Source organism: Osmerus eperlanus, chromosome 12 (assembly GCF_963692335.1).
Source record: "Osmerus eperlanus chromosome 12, fOsmEpe2.1, whole genome shotgun sequence".
NCBI classification, from domain to species: domain Eukaryota; kingdom Metazoa; phylum Chordata; class Actinopteri; order Osmeriformes; family Osmeridae; genus Osmerus; species Osmerus eperlanus.
The window spans coordinates 11,844,916-11,859,262 of record NC_085029.1 but is presented as its reverse complement, the minus strand read 5'-3'; the positions used below and the strand labels follow the sequence as shown (position 1 = coordinate 11,859,262).

At 44.9% G+C, this 14,347-nt stretch overlaps 1 protein-coding gene across 2 annotated transcripts; it reads right to left on the bottom strand.

Annotated features, from left to right (window-relative positions):
* Positions 1-5,263: 5,263 nt before the first annotated feature.
* Positions 5,264-12,884, bottom strand: pcgf5b (polycomb group ring finger 5b). 2 transcript variants are annotated; one of them, XM_062474931.1, is made up of 9 exons: positions 12,736-12,884; positions 11,388-11,699; positions 10,492-10,588; positions 10,241-10,296; positions 9,984-10,043; positions 9,270-9,424; positions 8,757-8,855; positions 8,472-8,561; positions 5,264-7,692 (listed from the first exon to the last, which is right to left on the bottom strand). In XM_062474931.1, the coding sequence occupies exons 2-9, from the start codon at positions 11,500-11,502 to the stop codon at positions 7,645-7,647; spliced, it is 720 nt and encodes a 239-aa protein (XP_062330915.1). In that variant the 5' UTR covers positions 11,503-11,699; positions 12,736-12,884; the 3' UTR covers positions 5,264-7,644. The 2 variants fall into 2 exon arrangements, with proteins under 2 accessions (XP_062330915.1, XP_062330916.1); XM_062474932.1 differs by lacking the exon at positions 12,736-12,884 and adding an exon at positions 12,004-12,215.
* Between the last annotated feature and the right edge of the window lie 1,463 nt (positions 12,885-14,347).

The following is a 14,347-nucleotide window of genomic DNA, read 5'->3' as shown; positions in this document are numbered from 1 at the left end:
TGTCGACTCCTCTGGACGTATGGCACCCTGGGCACCTTTCCTCTCTCACACACACATACAAGCGGGTTTTCAGGCATATGTGTATAAGTGTGTTTGTATATCTGTCTACATTTGTGCATTGACATTTGTATGTGTGTGTGTGTTTACTAGTCCTCAACAGTGGTTATAAAGTGGCAGCAAGTCTCTGTGGGCTGTCTGCAGTCCCCTTAACCGTAGGTCTATTTTTCAGGTTGACACCATGTCGCTAAGCCTAACGCCTAAGGTACCACCATGTCCCTAACCCTAACACTCAGGTTAACACCATGTCCCTAATTCCAACTGTTACACCATAGACCATGTCCATATCGTCAGCCTATCTGACAGCGTCCAACACGTTTTTACGGTTAGAAATGTTTATGGATTCAGATTACCGGGGTTTATTAACTCTGCTCTCAACGGCAACCAGACCCTGAAACCGGATCATTATGTTTTAATTAACAAGACCAGCGTTATGGGTTTTTCCATGAAGACACCTGAGAGGCGAAGGGTGTGCTGTTCCATGTTTAGGATCCTCGTTTTTGTTTGGAGCCTGTTTTTTAATGAGGCTAGATTCTGGAGGGTCTCCGCCAGCATGTCTCACACGTTTACTTGCCAGGGAGAGAGAGAGAGAAAGAGAGAGAGGAAGAGGGAGAAGGAGAGACCGGACTGAAATCCACATTGGGGCAATGGAATGTGCCATCACTGCACAAAAGTCAAAACAAGATTCGAGGACAAAGAGAGCAAGAGCGGCTTTCCTTCACCCAGAGAGAGTAGAGGACAGGAGGCTCACAGCACCCCACACACACCAGCACCCCACACACACCAGCACCTCACACACACCAGCACCCCACACACACCAGCACCTCACACACACCAACACCCCACGCACACCAGCACCTCACACACACCAGCACCTCACACACACCAGCACCCCACACACACCAGCACCTCACACACACCAGCACCCCACACACACCAGCACCTCACACACACCAGCACCTCACACACACCAGCACCCCACACACACCAGCACCTCACACACACCAACACACACCAGCACCTCACACAGACACCAGCACCTCACACCCCAGAACACACACTAGTCCACAGCCTATCTGCACTTCATATTTCATATAAGCACACCCCACAGTCATCCAACGCCCACAAAGAATATTTCCTATTCTAAAATATACGGCAGTTTTTTTTTATTAATTACCACTATCAGTGCAACAGGGATTACACATGTGGACATCCTACACAGCTAATTGTTACAGTAACTAACTAAATCCTATATTATTTTACAGCATGAATTGTACACAGTTTACCCACATGCTCTGCATGATGTACACCTGGGAATAATAATCACCTCTGGCTCATTTATGATTTATTGTTAATTATGATCATCCCCTGTATGGCTTATTTGTGTGTATTGCTGGTTCTGTTGCCTCGTGTCCTGTCCTCATACTCTTGATGCTTAGCAACCGTGGAACATTACATGACAGATGAATCATGCTCATCACCCCTGAGAGGAGAGGTATGCGTGTGTCTCTGTGTGTGTGTGTGTGTGTGTGTGTGTGTTTGTGTGCACCTGTGTGTGTGTGATAATCTCCACCTATACTTGGCACAGCCATGCCTCAATAGAATAGGCTGTTTTTGGAGCTCTAGGTTGACTAACTGTTTTAAGGCTGGGTTTGCCACTGTTTTTTACATGTTAGGTTTACCAGTTTACGACCTTGAACTGCCTCTGATGCATTTAACAGAATAAGATGATACTGTAGCTCTGTTGCGAACATGTGGTTTAACAGGTTAACAGGAACACAATTCACAGTCTGGTCCCTGTAACACGTAAATGCATGGCATGCAGAAATCATACCATCACATGTAAGACATGGTAAGACATGAACAGAAGTATTTCCTGTGAAAAAAAGTAAAAGCACATTTAAAAAAGTAAAATCTACAGGTTTCAGTTCAGCAAATGAATCTGTTGTCTACTCCAAGGAGAATATTCAGGTATGAGCTCCACACCCTGCTTAGTAACTCTTCCCTAACCAGGTGTAATGTCGAAACTGAGTGAGAACAGCTAAAGGGGCGACAGAGAGGAGGGGAGAAGTAAGATTGAGAAAAAGAAAGGCGGGAGAGAAAGACAGAAAAGGGGTAAATGAAGAAAATAGAGTAAAGGGAGCAGAGAGAGGAGAGTGCGGGGAAAGAGAGAAATCCAGAAGTGACGTTCTGCTACAGAGCGATGCTGGTGTCTGGGAGTCCACTTGAGCTTGGTAATGAGCTCTATCAGTCAGAATCCATCCAGCAGGAACTGACTGATTTACAGTTGACAGAGTCAAACAACCCCGCCGCGACATGCATCAGCACCAGATTCCATAGCTAATGATAATGTTTTCAGAGACCAGACCTTCCCAATGCCAGGAACCTGATCCATAAGGCTATCAGATGATAAGCTACCGTGAACATTCTTTATGATCGATGGTTGCTACCAATAGAAGTCTGAACTTCCTGATTTAATCCATAGAAATGTAGCCTCTGCGTTTTCACTTCTGACAGACGGCTTGTTTATCTTTGTTGCTACATAAAGAGCTCTTTGAAGCACTTCCCCTGCCAGCCCTGGCATATAAGAGAGAGAGAGGGTGTGTGTGTGTGCATGTGCCTGTGCCAAATGTACAAAGCTTTTCTTTTCCTTGGCTGGCAACCTCATTGCAGAGAGAGAGAAAGAGAGATCCCTCACCCTCTCTTTTTTGCTATCTCTCTTTCCCTCTCTCTTTCTTTATGAGGCCTAACTTCATTTTATATGACTTGCATTGTACCTACATGAATAAGATATATATGTTATGTGAAGGTCATGTGTTGACTTAGTTTGAAAAGTGAACCTATTTTCTGAACTAGCCTACTGCAGTAAAAGAAAAAAAATACCCCTTTCTCTCTGTGTCTACCTCTCTCTCTCACGCCAGCGTGATAAGCTACATCAAATACTCCACACTTCTCCCTCTGTATCACTATGACTGGACCTGCCATGATATATTCAGCCTGTAGGAATGAGAATACCTCTTTCAGCGAGACTTAAATCTGTCCGCGGGCAGCGAGTGATTGATCTAAGCAGTCAGCTCACTCCCTATCCCAGCCGGATCTTAGAACTGGCTCACTTCATTCGATCTATTGTTCACACTGTGATCTATAGGCCTACGATCTGTCTGTGAGCTGTAGCGCGTCGCGTTCTCAAGTTCACTCTGCCTCTACTGTTGCCGCTGGAACGCGCCGTCGCTATAAATCGTTGGTCTAGAGTGAAGGGTCCTGAACTCTTAACAGGCTACTGTGCCTCTGAGGCGGGACAGAACGATATGTCCTGCCAAGCTGTCATTAATCAGTCAGTTAAGGAGTGTGATGCTCGGAGAACACAGCCCCTGTCGGTATGATGACACCAGGGTGGCATTTTTGACATTTGACTGACTGCTGATACCTAAACTAGAACCTGATTTTAGGCTGACTTCACTACCGACTCAGTTTTCCCACACATTCACTCTCATACACTCTCCTACACACTGGCATACCCTCACATTCTCTCTCTCTCCCTCTCTCTCTCTCTCTCTCTCTCTTTTTCTCTCACACACACACACAGACTCACAAACTGCCACAGACATTCACACATCAAACAGTTAGGTCCCTGGTGGTCAATTACAGACAGATGCCTTTGTGTAGGGTCCTTGGGGTGATACCATCAAGCAGATCCATTAGGTCATCTAATGACCCGTTTTGGAACTGCATTACTACAGTTTTTCTGTAAGGCTAAGATGCTTTCAATGAAACTGGGATACCTAAACTAGGGTACCTAAACCTAAGCACAACAGTAAATAATTTCCCCATTGCTTTCACATACACTGCATTTTGTTTAAAACATTTCTCAAATGCAAATCACTCCAATAACTGGAAACCTCTTCTGACTGTATTTCAATCAGAAATCAGTCCTGATTCATGCAAGTACACGTTACTCACTGCATTGCAAGGGAAAAATAAAAACTAAAATACAATGAAAAACTGTCATCATTCATCATCATCAGTCATCATCAGTCTGTACACCAGTTTCCTGTTCAGAACTAAGGGAACTGGAACTCCTCAGTAGAAATAGAAAAAATGGTAATGGAGAAATACAGGGAGAAAGATAGAAAGAGAGCTGTTGGAAACTGTGACGGTTGATCTGCAGAGCTGAGTGGAAAGGCAGAGCCAGAGTGGGTGAAGGAAAGTGACTGATTGTTAAAGAGATCAGAAGTCAGAAAGCCTCATCCACCACAGCAACACAGCAGGCATTCCAGGAACTCCACCTGAAGGTTAGTGTGGTTCTGACACCACAAAGCATGTGTGTGGGAGTGTGTGTGTATACTGTGCATGTGTACATTCGACAGCTGTGATTATGGAGACCTTTCATAGTCCTTCCTTTAAAAAACGGATCCATGGCACCTCCTCCCCAGAACATTCCAGCTGCCGTGTGTCCAGCCAGAAGAGGCCCAGGAGGTCCAAGAGGCCCAGGGCCCAGTAGGTCCAGGAGGCCCAAGGTCCAGGAGGCCTTGGAGGTTCAGGAGGCCTTGGAGGTCCAGGAGGCCCAGGGTCCAGGAGGTCCAGGAGGCCCAAGGTCCAGGAGGCCCAGGAGGCCTTGGAGGTTCAGGAGGCCTTGGAGGTCCAGGAGGCCCAGGGTCCAGGAGGCCCAGGAGGTCCAGGGCAGAGCACCACATAATGCAGATGGTTTGAACAGAGCAGGATGAGAGCGGACCTACCTCCCAGTCGGCTTCGTAGCTTCTGAGATCATGGTGGAACTATGAGCTCCTGTCTTAGGGCCTCCTGATACAGAATATCATTCAAACATGCGGAAAGCTTTATTGTCCATACAGGGGAAAGGTAATTGTCCCAAAGAAGGAGGTGTGTGTTTGTTTAAGACGGATCAAAGACATGCAGATGGCTTGAGCCTTGCGGATTCCTGTATTATAAACAATTTGTTATTTAGGCCAAGTTCCTTCAAGGAATCTATCAAAAAGGTAGAGTAAATAAATACAGTTATATTTCTGTACAATTGCAGACTTCCTTTCTCCTTCCTCTGGAGAAACAACAGATCTTCAACTGCAAGATTGGCAACAAGAGAAGCACGTTTTAACCTATCTCATTATGCTACATCAAAACCCGGAGGGAAGGAAAATAGTCATGTACAGTACATTTGAACTAAAAGGAACAATCAATCCAAAGACTCAGATTAACTCAACAACATCTGTATTAATATTGTATCATGTATCACATTTAGAACAGCTCTTGCTTACACACTTCTACTGTGTCTAGGTAGGTGATCAGGCACGTTGACATTGAAAAATAGAATAGATCATTGTAAGCAGCATTAGTTAAATATACACCATACAATTTCATTTTTAAAGATAAAATATCTACAAGGGATTATTTTCATTACAAAAATACATATATAGTCCACTGCAACACATGAACATACATGGAACTATCCAGTCTAAAATGATCAAGTGACATTATTTTACATTCCTACAGAATAGTCTTTATACTGTAGAGCAAAGTTCCTTTTCGCATACTGTTTATGACCCCTGGACATTTGGACTAATCAGAAAAGTTGTGGAAATATTTGTAGAAGGACAACATTACCTACACTGTCATGTTATTACTGTAGTTGCATGACAGTGTTTTTGTGTTGCATTATGGTTATAACATCAATACAATGTTACCTACAATGTTACAGCATGACTGTAACATCACAACAACGTTACTTACTACAAAACATTTCATAAAATGACCAAGGAGTACAGACAGCAGAAAGCGTTTACATAAAAAGTGTTAGCACAATACGATGCTTTAGTTAGACTGGAGGTATGAGGACCTACACTCCAATTAAAAGACTTGTGTCTTCATTGGGTGTACAGAATAGAATGCAAAGAACATTTCTGTCAATTAATATCCACATTTGTTACATGTTCAGAACATCTTCTAAATGTTTGTACATGTTATACATGCTGAGTCGGAATTATTCTACAGCACACCGTTTAGCTTGATTCTACATCAGTTTCAGTAATAGTGCAGGGGTGTTCAAACACAGGGACTGCAAAGGAAATACAAACGAGAATTTTAGAGATGATCCAATCTTGTTATGATCCCATTTCTGTCACGCATGTCCATCTGTCTCTGTTCAGATTTTTTGGTGTTGTTTGGAGAGTGAGAAGACAGAGTCAAGGCGTGGCTAGACTTACATGTCAAACATGTAATTTCCTGCCTATATGACCAGGCCTTCACATACAAGGAGGTATGGAGCAGGTAAAGCGTTTGAACCCTAATTGGCAAGCGGATAAGCAGGACCCAGTGAAGCACAGACAAAATCAAAGGGCAAAGGCAATAAATAAAATCAATTCTTAAAAGGATGCTGGAGTTTGAAACCAGTCTTTACACATCTCTTTACAATGTACAAGTCTAAAATAATGCCCGTAACGTTTCAACAGTGCACAAACCAACAGCTAGGCCAGTCAGACTGTAGGCAGAAGTCTGGTTTCTCCAGTAACCCTTGTCTCATAGGCTACTCATATTGCATTATACAGTCTATATGAGGACAACATCCATACGGTATGAAAAAGGGGGTAAATATAACTCCATAACAACCCATAGATATGCATTATACATGGTTTAGCATGGCTGACACTGACCTCTGAGACCTGGAATTGGCAACAGGTGAAAAGCAGTCCTTGGTGACACGTATCTACTTTTTGTAAATGGACTTCTTACTGTTTTCCATAGTATTTGACATGTAAAAGAGCAGACCCAGCCTGGTCATGGCGAAGCTACAACCAATGAGGCCGACAGTAGAACCAAGGAACATTTAAAAGAAAGAAGTGTCCGATAAATCGCCCATGTGGCTCATGACATTCACAGAGACTCACTGAACTTGATCAATTATCTGACACTTCTTTATATGTTTCCTGTGTAAAAACCAATGACAGGTATGACTGATATTAACCCCTTATGCCTTCCAGGCTTTCTATAGGATGAGATTCGACTCACAAACCATGAGGGAAAGGCACTACAAGTTGAGGATGACAAACCAGAGGTGGGGCAAGGGAGGAGAGGAATAAGACACTCAATCCAGCATATAGAGGGGTCTAATATACAAGAGTTCTATCTGCCAGTGTATCTCTGTCCTTACACCTCTGTTCTTTTGCATAACTGGCCTACAAGACTTACTGCAAACTACATTTTCCATACTGCATGTTGCTTAGAGTCACTGCACTGTTGGCTTCAGTCAATTATTCAGTATGTCTGATTCAACGGCATTGTACTGATACATGGTAAAATCATGTATCAAGCAGGTAGGTTGGCAGGTCCTTATGGTCCTCACAGACGATCATAGAAAAGTAATACGAATACTAATGCCACCAAATAAGAGCTGAATCAGAGGTATAGCCGTAGTACTGCATGCAGATGAGGAGATGGCATCCATGTTTAAGAAACTCAGTACATCCATTCACTAGTCAATCAGTCAATCAATCAGACAGGTCTGTCTCAGATTTGAAGATCTGTATGTGTATCAAAGGGCTGTGAGTAAGTGCAGGCTTCTCTCCCCTCCCCTCCTCGTCAGCCAAAGTCTATCCGTGGACGATACTCCAACACCATGGGGTAGGCCTGAAACACAGGGAACACAGCTGTCACCTCCTCTGCTGAAACACAGGGAACACAGCTGTCACCACGTCTGCTCATCAGCCCCTCTGAGCTCCAGGCAACATAAAGGGGCATGTCTGGAGACCCTGCTGGGGCGGCTGCTCGGGGCTTCGCTGCATGTCCTCGTCCATCCTGTCCTTGCACTGCCACAGCATCACATGCCGTGTCTCCTCAGCCTCCACTGTCCCATTAACCCAGTCCAAGCTCACTTGGACACATATAGACACACATACTATAGAGGAAGGTGAACGTGGGCGTCTGGCCCAGGGGACAGAACACTAGTTCAGAAGGGAGTGTGTTCGCGATGGTAGCCCCCTGTTGACAGGTCATATGAGTGAAGGCAGAAAGAGAGGGGGTGTGTCAGGGGGTTTGTCTCCAGATATAGCCAATATAACACAGGCCTATTTTTGGGTTGGAATAGAAGAGAGGAAAGTGGGGATATTTTAAACTAGTTTCTGAGATCAATGTCTAACTGGTTCTAGCCCTGGCCAAGTCATTAATAAAAGTCTCTACAACTAAACCTAAATTCAGGTACTGCATTCAGAAAGCTTAGCCTGATCTAGCATCTGGTCCTTATACACAAAAATGATCATATTCAATGTGGGGCAATTGACCCATCAGCACTCTGAGATGGCTGGTGAAGATGAGTTGAGATGCAGTTGAGATGCAGTTGTTTTGAAAATCCTGTTAATGGTGATGTTTTTACAGATGTCTGATTGGACAACAGGAGCAGGCATACGTACATTTTCTCCACGGAGTCTCCAGCGGGTCATGTAGATGAACTCCATGGTGTGGTCCTTCCCCATGATCTCCCCATTGCATAGGACATCTAGCTGCAGGGCAGAGACATAGAGACAGGCTGGGACATAGGACAGAGAGAGAGACAGGTATGGACACAGGATATCAAGCTGTAAGACAGAGAGAGAGACAGGCTGTCAGGCTCTCTATGTCCTACAGCTAGATAACTCATGGACATGAGATATCTAGCTGTAGGACATACAGAGAGAGACAGGCTTACAGTGCCATACCTCATAAGAACTTGGAAGCTTTAACTTGAGGCTGAGGAACTTCTTGATGGTTCCCACGGTAACTCTTGACGAACAGCGTATGAATCTCTTCATCAAGCCCTGCAAGTTCACAAAAACCAGACAGTTACAAAACAATCACATTCCCTTGTAACCCTGATTAAGACCGTGGCTGTTGTATTGAACTCATAGCTTAACATAACCTCAAAGTCTAACCAAGATGTTTACAACATAGCACAGTCGGTCTGAATTGGATTCAACTACGGTTTACTTATTCATTTCATTATAAACTAACCCGTTTCAGAGTTGAGGCTCAAGGCTACCATAAAGCGAACTGAGTTTCTATCTAAGTTTCAAAAATTGATGAACATGTACAGATGTACAAAGTACAGGTTCAAAATGAATCATTGCTTTTTGAATAGATGCAGGAAGGGAGAGGTCCAAGCTGAAAGAAGCAAAGGCAACCAATGAGGGAGAAAATAAATTAAGTGTGGAAGCAGATGTATAGAGCCTGACCTTGACGATGCTCTCGCCCACCATTGCGTTGTTCCGGAGACAGTCCAGACAGATAGCTATCTGAGGGTCGCTCCGGTGGTAGTCCCCATCTCCACCACCATCATCATCCTCATCTTCATCACCCAGCCTGGCCCGCTTCGACCTAGGGCCATTGTCTAGAGGAGTAAGCAGGATGTGACATCACACTCTGCACCGTAATACGTAACCACCTCCTAGTCCTGGGCCTAGTCCCAAATATGAGTCCCGTAGTCTCGACTCCTTGACCTTTCTCCCTCTTCTCAATCTTTCTCTCCTCCTCTGTCCCTGCCTCTACCCTCTGCCTATTTTCCCTGCCTTTCTCTGCCTCTGCACCATCCTTCCCTCAATCAGACCACTTTCTACTAATTTCTCTCCACCGCTTCTCTCCCTTGTCCCCTCCTGTCCCAGCATCTCCATATTCTTGCTTTATCTCCCACCATCTATTTTTCTCACTAATTTCTCTCTCTCTACGTCTCATTTCTTTCTCTTTCCCAGCAGGCCATGACTCACCTCCACCTACAGTTCTGGGCAGCAACAATGGGACCAGAGTCACACACAGCTTCATTTAGTCACACACGCACAGATTTCTTCCCCTCTCAACACACAAATACACTTTTTGTCCTGTGCAGCCTTTTATCTTGCTTCCCCTCCAACGTTACTCTAATCCCTTCAGCACAGCACAGAAACGTTTCCTACCTTCTCCATTCTCTTTCGACTTGTTCAGCCTCCAGAAGTCTATTTCCTGTTGTTCCTCCCCTAGTCAGAAAAATATAAATGTATGCAAACACACACACACAGTATGAATCCACAAGGGTACTATTATATTCCTGTAACTGTACATGGGGGTGTCATGTTCTCTACTCATTTAGCATGAGCGGGAACAGTTTGCTTGGCCGTTAGGCAAAACTTCAAAGTAATGTGCAATTGGAGGATACTATGATGACATCACTCACTTTCTCTGAGGCCAGGCACCAGTTTAAATATGATCTCCTCTAAAGTGTTGTCCAACCTGAGGATAAAACATGCTACTGAGTTAAGCATTCCTCTCCCCCTTCTTTCTCTCTCTCTAAAAAGCATTATTTCTGTCAATGACACTCTCTCGCACACACACATTGTTTCTGCCATCCGCACACACAGCCATAACGCTATCTTGACCCAGTTCTCTACGACTCTGCCATCTCTCACCTAGGACGGAGGATCTTACCTCAACATCTCCAGAGGATTTGTCTCGTGGACCTGGATGCCACACTTGGGGCAGTCATTGCTGTCTTCAAAGTGCTGGACGATGCAGCTCTTACAGACTGGAGGAAGAGGAAGAGGAGTTCAGGATGGTCAGGTTACCATTTTCTCCAGTGAGGAGGGCGTTTCTGTAAAATAGGCAATTGATGCTCTTGGCAAGCTAGAAAATGGTAAAACTAAACCATACAGAAGTTCCTACCTGCCTGCTAGCCTGTTTTCCCTCCTCTTGCTCTCTACCCTCCCCCTGCCTGTGTTCCCTCCCCCTATCTGTCTGCCAGTCTATCCACCCCCTGCCTGTCTGCCTGGCCTCCCCCTTGCCTGTCTGGCCTCAGTCTCCGTCTACTAAGCTGAGCTTCATCACTATGAGGGATCACTTCCCCACCCACATCCTATAGCGTGACGTCATGAAGCAGTCACAAACAATCAGGTCAACATTATCAGTTGAGATCAGCCACAGAAGCAGAGATAATAGGACATGCTCTGCCCTCTGGCCAAATACACACAAATGCACCAGGGAAGACTATATGCTACACATACTCTACACTTGCATGCGCAAACAAACCCACACACTGAGCCACAAGCACACACATGCATACATAAACACACAGTGGAGAGCTGCCGCCAGACTGAATCAGCCATGGATGCCATACTACATAATGTAAGTCATCGGAACGACCGACATAACAGCTTCTTAGAGACCTACTGCTGATCACAAGCTACTCACGGGCCACTAATGCTTCAATACATCTTTATATTGCACCCCCCCCCCCCCTTAAAGCTGGTACATAATAAAGAGAGGAGATGGCGCAACAGAGAGAAAATGGAGAGAAAGAGAGATCAAGAGAAGAAGAAGAAGCTCACAGGTGTGCAGACACTCGGTGACAGTCGTGGGTTTGATCAGATAGCCTTTACACACGTAGCAGGTGATGAAGTGGTTAAAGTCCTTCACCAGGTGTTTCCTGGGTGAGGTGGTCATGGTGGGCACAGTCTGACAAGGGGCGAGGGGTGTTGTGGGTAAGGTGGATGTGTGCAGTAAGTCAGAGGTGAGAGTTCAGGGGCGGTCGTGCGATGCTCCACGCAGCAGGAGGGAGCTCCTAGGTCGCCTCATCTCACCCCTGGGTTGACCTCCAACCCCTGGTCAGGTGAACTGCATTGTGGGGCATTTGTCTGGAGCTGTAGGAGGAGAAAGGTGTAAGTATCCTGAGACAGGGGGACTATTGCACTCTGTATAACAAAACAAAGTGACATTTATTTACTCTTCCCTTGAGTGGTCATAACATTATACAGTACAGAATGAAACAGAAATGTTATTGAAAGTACACAAGTAAACCTTTACACGACTTAACAATAATATGACAAAATATTGCTGATCATTCGGTCTTCCAAGATGTATCCTGGTCAATGGAAGATCATATCTTTAAATCAACTCTTAGGAAGTGACATGCAGGCTGGAAGACAGGTGCATGTCGCGATTTACCTTTATGCCCCGCCCCCTCTCTGTCAGGAACGAGGAACTTTAGTCCCTATAGCAGACTGTTGTGACACGGTGGACATTTTATTATTTTCCCAACATACCCGAGGCTAAGGAGACGACGTTTCGCCAATCGCAATTGAATGAATGTGCTACGAAATACGATAGCCAAATTATCTCGGCATTATTGCAGATTGTTGGTTGTTCAATGCTTTCGTACAGTCCAGTCCGTGTTAGTAACATAGTAGATATGATCAAACTGTCCGAGATGTATGTGTGTACAAATCTTCAGTAGGTTACGCAGTAGAGAAGTAAGTCGTGCTATCGGTGACATAACCGTGGCTTATGCCCATCACCATCACCAGGAAATCAAGAGCGTCATACTATGCGTCACTCTCGGTATGATCCATTACGCAAATAACATTATAGATGTTGCGTTACAACATGTACACAGTCCCTGATATAAAAGAGCGACTTTAGAATCAAGTTGCTGCCCTGGAAGTCATGTGGGTAGCGGCGGGTACTGTACCCCACATACCATCACCACTATTACTGAGAAATATATCAGACTAGCGCCACAACACACTTGACTATCACTAAAACGCACATGTCCAGAACTTGATCGCCGAAACGACACATGATCGCATTCCCAACCCACCCCAAACTTTACTATCACTGACCCTATGTGAAAAACGACACACAGCCGCATCGTTAGGTTATGAATAGTATACACCTTACCATTCAGCTACGAGTCCATCGCCGGGCCGGTGTTAGCAAATGCAGTTCTAGGATCCAGCGGTAAGCTATAACGCGAGCGGACGTTACTGTAAAGTAGCGCCGAAGACGGAACTGGCTAGAACTGAGATGAACGGGGAGAGGGGCGGAGGAGGATCCCAGGCAACGCTTGTTTACGCATTGCTGCTATTCACTCCACTGTAGATAGGCTCTGATTGGACACAAACTAGGGCGCAGCCTACAGTTACCAACTACCATAGTATACATCCAGCCATAAACATCTCTAGGCCCAGCGCTCTGACAATATTTTATAATATCCACGGTAGCCTAGTTCTCTAATTGTAGTGATGCATCTCTTGCCTAAGGTACTGTATGAGGTCCAGTTCTCAGTGTTTTTGTTTAGTCATAAGTGTATGCTGACTGGAGGTTATGCTGAATCCTATGAGTAGGATAGCAACAATAATATATCACATAAAAGTCAGCTACATATTTTAACAGGTCAATCAGCCACCAGAGTCAACCTGTTGTCCATTCTATCCTGGGGCGTGTCACATATGAGAAAATCATACTCCCCTTAAACTATGTTGTAAAGCAGCTGAATCACAGATATGACTACCCTCAAACAGCTGAGTTGGAGGGATGGACATCCTAGTGCGTCCATCTGTCTGTTTGGTGACTGTATGGAGCTCCACAGTTGGACCCCCTACCTCCTGGCTGCAGGGTTGCCATGTCTTACCGCATACGATACCCTGACGTGACAAAAAAGGATAATTCCTTTTTAGAACATACAAATGGGGAATGAAGCAAGGACAGTTTCCACCTATGCAGAGGAACTTTATGGTGCTTTTATGAGGTGTAATAGGCCACTTTCACAGATAGCATTGATGACCAGATAGAGACAAAGCAGCAACCAGAATCTCCCTTTCTCATTGTCTGTCAGCCTGCTTATCAGTCAGTCAGTCAGTTAGCCAGTCAGACATGGTTGACAGGCAAGTAATTAAGAACACATTATTATTCAATGGCAGCCTGGTAAGTGGCCAAAGTCACTTGAGATTAAAGGGGAAAATGGCTGCAAGATAAAACAAATAAAAAACAAGGATTCTAAGAGGGATACCATTAGCTGTGATTCGTTACATTAGGTAGTCAAATCAGTTAGCCAGTCAGCTAGCCGGCCACTCAGTCAGTCAGGCTGTCATTTACAGGCCTGTGGACTGACACTGTGGGAAGCATGAAGTACAAGTGTCATGCTTGAAGTTTATGTCAATGGTGGTGGTGGTGGTGAGGTGGGGGTTCACAGGGTTAAATCCCACAGAATGAGTGGGTGGGAGTCTTCTATATAAACCTCTAACTTCTACATGGAAAGTTAGACACTGTCCACAGAGCTGTCCAGTCTGCCTGACCACTACTTAAGCAAATCTTCAGAGCCCAGACACAGACTCCAGCCACTTCACTCCACACAGTTCCACACAGACCTGAGACAAGTCACATCATGACAGAGACGTTTCCCACCATGAAGAGGCAGAGGTGAGATGATTACTGTAGTGAACAATCAATACCAATATTCAACCATTTAATTTGAGCTAGATTGTTGATGCCTATGGATTAGAAGGGTTCA

Coding starts and splice junctions, on each gene's coding strand:
- pcgf5b (XM_062474931.1), bottom strand. CDS start 11,502: ATGACCACCTCACCCAGGAAACACCTGGTGAAGGACTTTAACCACTTC. Junction 10,589..11,387: donor CACCGAGTGTCTGCACACCT/GTGAGCTTCTTC, acceptor CTCTTCCTCCAG/TCTGTAAGAGCTGCATCGTC. Junction 8,562..8,756: donor AGCTTCCAAGTTCTTATGAG/GTATGGCACTGT, acceptor TCTGCCCTGCAG/CTAGATGTCCTATGCAATGG.